The 7,917-nt window shown below is 39.3% G+C and overlaps 1 protein-coding gene across 1 annotated transcript; it reads right to left on the bottom strand.

The window, feature by feature from the left end:
• Positions 1–63: 63 nt before the first annotated feature.
• Positions 64–7,843, bottom strand: LOC140238340 (acetylcholinesterase-like). The gene is made up of 8 exons (XM_072318273.1): positions 7,457–7,843; positions 6,352–6,514; positions 4,926–5,003; positions 4,004–4,122; positions 3,125–3,286; positions 2,056–2,669; positions 1,486–1,655; positions 64–191 (listed from the first exon to the last, which is right to left on the bottom strand). The coding sequence occupies exons 1-8, from the start codon at positions 7,841–7,843 to the stop codon at positions 64–66; spliced, it is 1,821 nt and encodes a 606-aa protein (XP_072174374.1).
• Between the last annotated feature and the right edge of the window lie 74 nt (positions 7,844–7,917).

Raw genomic sequence — 7,917 nt, 5'->3', positions numbered from 1 at the left:
AATTTTAAACAAGCGATACATTTAATCCCTGTCTTTTACAACCTCGACCACACCCATTGCAATTCAAGGACTAGCAGTGCATGAATTTTCCTCTTTATAATCGTTGAATTCCGTGGTCCAAGAGGGCATGTCAGTGCCCTTCCACCGCTGGTACTGGTCCTGCCAATCAGTGTATACGTCATCAATCGGATCTGTCGGAAGACAGAAAGAGAGAGAAGAGTAAGTGTGTGTTTGTGTGTGTGTGTGTGTGTGTGTGTGTGTGTGTGTTTGTGTTTGATACCGTAAGTATGCCTTTACAAGTACCTCATCTCATTCTATTGAAGAAATTATAAAAATGGAATGTGTTAAATTCTGACTAAAAAGACAGGGGGGAGAGAAAAGCATAAAGACGCAGTCTGACCTTTACTGATATACTCACACACAAACACACAGACCATCACCACCACAATATACAAAAATAAGGCTCTGACAAATCAGAAAACATATTATACTTTATGACTATGAAGGAACTCGAAAAATTCGATAGATTAGTCTTTGTTTCCCGAATTGAACAGAATTCAACATGATGATACTCTATTTACATCATTTAAAATACACCCACATTGATACTACCTATCAAATCATTTCCCCAAACGCAAACTTCTTGGTGTCTTTCCTCTACCTTTAAAAATGTTAAGGGAATCACTCGTGAAACAATTATACACATTCAATATTCTATGTCATGCTTGGAAACATGCGTTCTAAACATCTTTGAAATGAAGAAAAGCATTGTTTTCACTTTCTATCACAGGAATAGAAATCATTTCCAGTTATGTCAAATCGACAAAAATGTCTGACATGTCTGAAGTGAGTGAAGTTCGGCCATGCTGTGATTCTCATTGAGATATTCCATAATTGTCTTACATGGGAAGAGTAAATCTTCTTTGTTTTTATATTGAGTGATTTCTACACTGAATAAAGGGGTACTTGGATTTGTGCAAGGTGTTTCTTTCCTTGACGACGTCTGATGAATATGGTGTACTACATGCATTTATCTTTCTGGCAGAAGATCATGGTCCCATATACAGTTGCCAAAAATTCACAACACTGAAAGAAGGTGGAATTCTAATTAACAGCGCATGGTAGCAAAGTGTATCAGTCACCAGATATAAAAATTATTTGATCGACATCTTCTAACACAACGAAGGCCACTTGGCTTACCCGAGACTTATATACGCCACTTCCTTTTCTTTATTTTAATCTGATTGCCTTTTATTTTGATTTACCCTTGAATTTGAACTTTACAAAACTTTACTGAGTTGAGACAATCATGATTATAATGATAGTGATGATAATGACAGTAGTAATGATGACGTAATTATGATGATAAACAGAGGTAACTGTAATGTTATGTTGAAAATAAGAACTGTTATAACAATCATTTTGAAGAAGTATTTATGTGTAAAAATATTGAATGTTTGGCGATGGTGACTGCATTCTGCATACCTGTTTGTATGCGTAAACCTGGAATAAAGTTCATCATAAAGGAACATGATGCCGCCCTCATGGCCCGTCCGTTGGTCATGTTTAAGGAGAGCTGTTTGTAATTCTGCTCAGGCATAGTGTACAGAGGCCATTCCGGATAGATCTCGTTCTCCAGAGGTTCGTTAGGATTCCTGTGAATGAAGCACGATGTACTATTGATTAGACGAATATCTTGACGAATTATAGGAACAGAATTATTTGATGAAAGTATTCTTATGTACAATAGGACAGACAGACAGATTTTGTCTTTGTGTACTTTTTCTCGACATTTGCGCCATTCTTCGTGTGGAATGATGAAATTCTAATGAGAATAGCATTACATTTTTTAACTTGTTGATGATGTACAGCTCATTAGCACTGTTTAACAGATATTAGATGTCAAATATGAGCAACATTTTCTTTCCTGATTTGGATACATCTACCTGACGCATTGTGATAATTTACAGATTTTCAGCTCTACGAATTCCTTCCAACATGAAGGCATGAGTTCGGTATATATCTAGCATTGAATGCTACATCGGTGAAACGTACCCGGATTTAACGAAGTTTGTCCAGTAACGCATAAACTGGACGGACATCAATTTCTCTTCATCAGTCTGTCCCACGATGGGTGCTATGGTAGGAATAAATCCCCAGCTAAAGACGTATTGCAGTTCTTCTGCATGCGTGGCGCCCAGCCACTTCGGCACTCCAACGTAGATGGACCAGGACGGATCATGCGTCATCTCGTACCGGTAGATACTAGCCCCCGCAGCCTCTAGCGCCCTCGCAAGGTACTCTGTGGGACAGGCGAAGTTGATGTCAGTAACAAGCCTAATGTAGGAATCCAGCTGATCTCCACTGGGGTCGTCAGCCACGGTCCAGTCTACATAATGATGGTCAATGGAAGCGAGTTCGATGTCCGAGGAAACGCGGTACGTATTTTCCTGCATGATGCTCCGGAAGAAAGAGAGATTCATGACTGGAGGCGTGTCTGATAATAAGTCTTCCGGGAAGAACATGAGAGCTTGTGAGGCGCCCTCATCCTCGTTGGTTCCAATCAATGTAGGGGTCACCTTGAACTGACGGCGATTGATGAGCTCCATTGGAGCGTCCGGTAAAAAGCGTCCATCGACCACCGGTGAGGACAGAACATAAGAAGCCCCCTGAAAGACAAATGAGATGTTTTGGTATCACCAAACCAAATGAAAACATGCTTTTAGGAACTTCTCGTGATCTATCACATGGCCACAATTAATCTGGGGTATGACAACTAAGCCTGTGCAACCGACATTACCCAAATACACAGTGGATTTATATACCTTTCAAAAACTGGCAATATATGGCAGGAAGACTTATATGAATTGTAAAGTGTAAACAGTAAGCAAATCTTCATTACTGGCAAATTAATTACGATACCCTCTTCGGCATTGCTATGACCTTTACAAATGATTATGATAGAGTCTCTTACACTTATATACAGTATTTGTATATATTATACATCAGTTTTTACATGGCAATGTGCGAGCGTAATAGCAAGTATGTTATGCTATTCTCATAGCATAAGAGAAACACAATGTAAAAAGCAAAACGAAAGAAAGGAAAAATGAAGAACTCTCACGTTCGAGGCATCTGTCAGGTTAGCCTGCGGTACTTGTCTTAAGCAGCTGATCATTTGCGCACTGCTGGTGGTTTGACACCCCAAAGAAGCCGCCAGATCTCTGGCAGCCTCCGCTCCACTCTCCATGGTGGTCCACGACCAAGGACTTAGTGCGGTCCCGCTCTGCAATGGACATAATGTTAACATCAGGCAGAGAACTGGAATTACCAAATTTGGTAGTTCACGAAGGCGGTTCCATTATATTCCGGCAAGAATAGAATAAAAAAAAAAAGACACGACTATCAATTCATCCTTTTCTTCATTCCATACTAATCATATCATTGCTTTCAGTTTGACAGCATGTGTGGAAAGGTCAATGTATATAACTATATTTTATACAGATGTGCAAAATCAGAATATAATGGATGATCACACAGCCTCTCAGCAAAAACTGCTTAATTGTTTTTAATAAAATGTCTAGACTAGATGGTTATAATTGTCCAGTCGTCAGAAAGTTATCACTGAAGCCTTGTAAAGTTTATTGGAAAGTTTAGTGAAAAGGCAGTCTGTTAACTAGTCTCCTTGTGTGTGTATGGGTTTGACTCTTCCGTAGGAGGTTAGACTTTGCAAAGTGTCAGTGCAATGGGGTAATTAAAGGGTACATGGGTAATTGTACATAGGAGGAATACGAGGTTGTCAAGCTGTAAACGATCTAGGAAGACATGGACCAAAGGTTGGAAAGATGTGGATACCACAGCCATGTTTAAAGAATGCGGGGATTTGTTTGTTTGTTTGCTTGCTTATTTCATTTTTATATCAAGATGGGGGTTTGTCCGGAAGAGTTGAGACCAGTTTTCAAATTTGCACACAAATGCAAACGTACAAACAAAAGTTAAAAACCTGCATGATGGTCTGATGAAAGAGTCCATCCGTCAGAGGAGACAGTGAGAGGAGACTAACGCTGGAGCCTCCCGCGCTCTCTCCACCAATAGTCACTCGGTTTGGATCGCCACCAAATGCTTTCATGGATGAAACAGTTTAAAGGGATGGTACATTTTCGGTGTTACAGGTCTTCAGGTTTCCATCTTTTATTTGATGATTACTTTTTGAGATAATGAGAAATTTCCTATAAATAAGCAAGAGCATAGAATCCTAAGAGGAGTTCACAGATCCTTTGATGAATATTGGCTTTGAAATGGCTGAGATATCAAAAACAAAGCGATAATGATAAAAGGTGGGATCCACCTTTTATTGGATTGTTTTGTTTTACTTTTTTATATTTCCCTCATTTCAAAATGGATTTCCATAAACAAACTCTGAATTCCCCTCAGAATGACATGCTCTTTAAGATTTCAAAAATATTTTCTAAGTATTTTGCAAAAAGTTAAAAGCTGAATCCTCACCTCAACCAATACTCCATCATCCCTTTAAAAGAACAAGAAGTCACTAGTCGAGATTTTAGGTCAACGGAAACCAGTGACACAAGTACAAGATCAGTGAAACTTCAAACAAGCTCGGACAACTAATATATAAGTACTTCGTGACCGGTTTGGTTGCTGAGCAACAACTCATATGGCACCATGTGATGATCGAATTGCAGCAGATTAGATCAAGTTAGTGACTACGTACCCTCAATCGTTTTTCTCCTTTGTATAAAAATGGACCGACAAATCGCTATCAATGTAATGAGTGTAGCTTCTTATGTCTTGGGTAGTGTGTATAGGGCATAACATCATTGATGATTATCTTATGTAGAACGGTATTACATGAGCGGAGGTTCTTGTATTTAAAGCATACAAAATGGGAACTGATAATTCCATACCTGCTATATTATCCTGAACCCAACGAAGAGCCAGAATCTGATCCATCATTCCGTAATTTCCGGGGGCTACGTCATCACCTTTAACCAGTCATGCATACCATGAATAGAGGACAAAGAAAAGAATATGAATTTTAAGTGATTGGCTAGCCACGTTTCATTAAGATCACTTTAACAACAAGAATACAGACATATGTCAGTGATCTTAATACCATCATTGGAAGAGGCACTGCCATCCGAAAGCGAACACACACACGTGCGCAAACGCAGAAGGAATAAAAATAATATCTGCTTTCCGAGTGTTCTCGTTTTTACTACAACTCAGAAGCAAACTATCAGTCGGTCAATAATGACAATATCAATCAAAATGGATAACACAGCAGAGTTCGTCACTATTCGCAAGAAATGCAGACGTCATCGCATCTTGATGACAACAGAAAGATCATCATGCTAAGTAACTATTGGGTAATGATAATCCTCGAGAATAAACACTTATAGCCGATTACCCTCTTCAGATCTAACATTTTGAGGACTTAGCACTGGGCCGATAACAGAAGATTTTGAGGTCAAAGATTACTGATCTGTTTTCGTTGTGTCACATAAACTTAGAGAAGTGATATAGTCAGGACCACATTGGTCTCACTGAGGATTTCTTGTAAAGTGCGACTGACGACAAATTTTGTTTGGGAGTTGTGTAAAATCAACCTTATATCAGGATCCGTTTGTTTTTGTGCCAACTTCCGTCCTTAGATGATATAAGTACAATTGGGCGATATATGAACATTTTGATCGAAGATACACAAGGGTAGTGTTAGAAAATAGCTTAAATGATACGTAATATAAAATACTAGTACAAACTTTACGATACAGAGATGAAGTTAGAGTTCTAAACAATCGCCATATATAAGATTAGACCAGAATTACAAAAACTACGAAATGGGGAAACAAAACAATGACTCTAGAGCATGGTTGAACACAATGTTCACGAAGTTGACATCCCTGAAGTAGATCTCGCACAATCATTATCATTCGCTTTCATGTTTTGTCAACATGTCGAAAAGCTTCTTTCGTTGTATTCTTTAGCCTTAAAAGTAATGATTTTCTCTGAATATAATTTTATACCAGTGACGGTTGTAATATACATAATGTCAACTGAAAAACAAAAAGTCACTGCAATTGAGCCACACCATCATTTGTATACTTGTACGAGTTGGTGAAAGTGTTAACCTATTTCTATAGCTATACACACATCTGTGACCATTAATACAGTTGTATATGCATAAATATATTGGATTGTTAAGCCACTTGATACGAGCTATAGGGTTCGGTTTGATGGGTTTTGATGTTTCATCGATATTTAGCCTATACAGGTTTAGGCAAAGCATCTCAATAGACCTACCACAATACATTATGTTGCTCTACTGCATACCTGATGTCAGATATCCATACGCTCCGAGACGGTAGTTGACGGCTACAACGACGATGTCGGCTAGAGCCACCATGGGAAGGGGCTCGTAGACTACCCAAGATCCAGCCCCAAGTGAGTAGCCACCTCCATGAATCCAGAAGAAAACTGGAACATACGATGTCGGCTGTCAGAAGGAAGTTTACCATTGTCAGATTTAGCACTAAAGTAGTCATTTTTCCTCCTCCATTGAAACAAAATTAGATCTAAATTAGATGTTAGCTCACGGCTCCCGTTTTATCAAAAGATATAACCGATTATAAATTTCCTTAATACACACGCTGCCATAGTCTTACGTTGTTTGAGAAATCAACTATGAAAAATCATTTATGACTCTTCATAAAACAGGGCCTATGTAAGGATTATTTAGACGAAAGAATAAAATGTCCATCGGGTCTGTCTCAGTCTAAAGAAATCCTGCTGATGCACTAACGAGACTTTGAAGGGATATTTATATAGTAACGGTAAATGAGTTTCAAAAGAATTAGACAAGATGAGTTCTCTTCCTCAGTAGAAGTGAGAACACAACGAATACTAAGAAGAAAATGGGCTCTCTGCATATTATTATTCCATTTTTTGCTTCTTCATCGTCGTTGTCTTCTACTCCTCTTCCCTGTTGTTCCTCTATGTCGTATAAAACCCTTTCTCTTTGCCAATTAATCAGTTGATTTAGCTTACAATCCGCTTTTCCTTTGGTGATTTCCCTCATCTTATTCTGTTTGCTAGTTGTCGAACACTTTGGGCGTGGTCTCATCTATCATGTGTTTCAGCCGACAGCTTTCATAACATCGCATTATTTCACCTCTTAGATTTCACCTTTCTCACTTTTTCTCTTTTTCTTTTAACTAAAAATAAGAGGGTAAATCCAACCATTCTAGTGTTAGATTTGACATTAACAAAAGGTTCGAGAAGTGACAAAATTTAGAATGTTGGATTTACCATTTCACTATTTAGAGTGCAACAAGAAGCCCTTTGATGGTACGTACTAAACTCGGACCCAGTATTCATTTCTAGCGCCTGTTGTAAACGAGGCTACCACTGAACACGATAATTCTTGACTGAAACATACCGTTGGGGAAGGTGTGTAGATGCTCAAAAAGAGACAGTCCTCGTCTACATCTCGAGCTAAGATGGGTCCAATAGTTGGCAACTGGGCAAGAGGCGTGGCTTGAGGACATTCCGCTCTGTGCTCGGTCGCATTGTACTCCCCGCTGATGTTGTACGGAAGAGGGTCTCTAAACCTGAGATTCCCAACGGGAGATTGGGCGTAAGGCACGCCTAAGAAAGCGTTAACCCGTGTGTCTATATTCAGGAACTCCGATTCGTTAAAAGGCAGCGTGACACCTTGAAGAATTCCCCCACCTGGTAAGGTGACCCTTGGTGCCCCATCGTCTTGGGCCGTGGTCACGGTAGAGAACAGAAGAAAAGCCAACGAAATGGCGGTTGCTCTAGCCATTGTGAAAAATTACATCTATTCTAACTAACTGAACATCGGCCGTTTTGGAGTCCTTGATTTTTGTTCACACAGCG

This window comes from Diadema setosum, chromosome 14, assembly GCF_964275005.1.
Source record: "Diadema setosum chromosome 14, eeDiaSeto1, whole genome shotgun sequence".
Lineage (NCBI taxonomy): Eukaryota > Metazoa > Echinodermata > Echinoidea > Diadematoida > Diadematidae > Diadema > Diadema setosum.
Note: the sequence above shows the minus strand (reverse complement) of the source record. Positions and strands in the feature narration are given on the sequence as shown.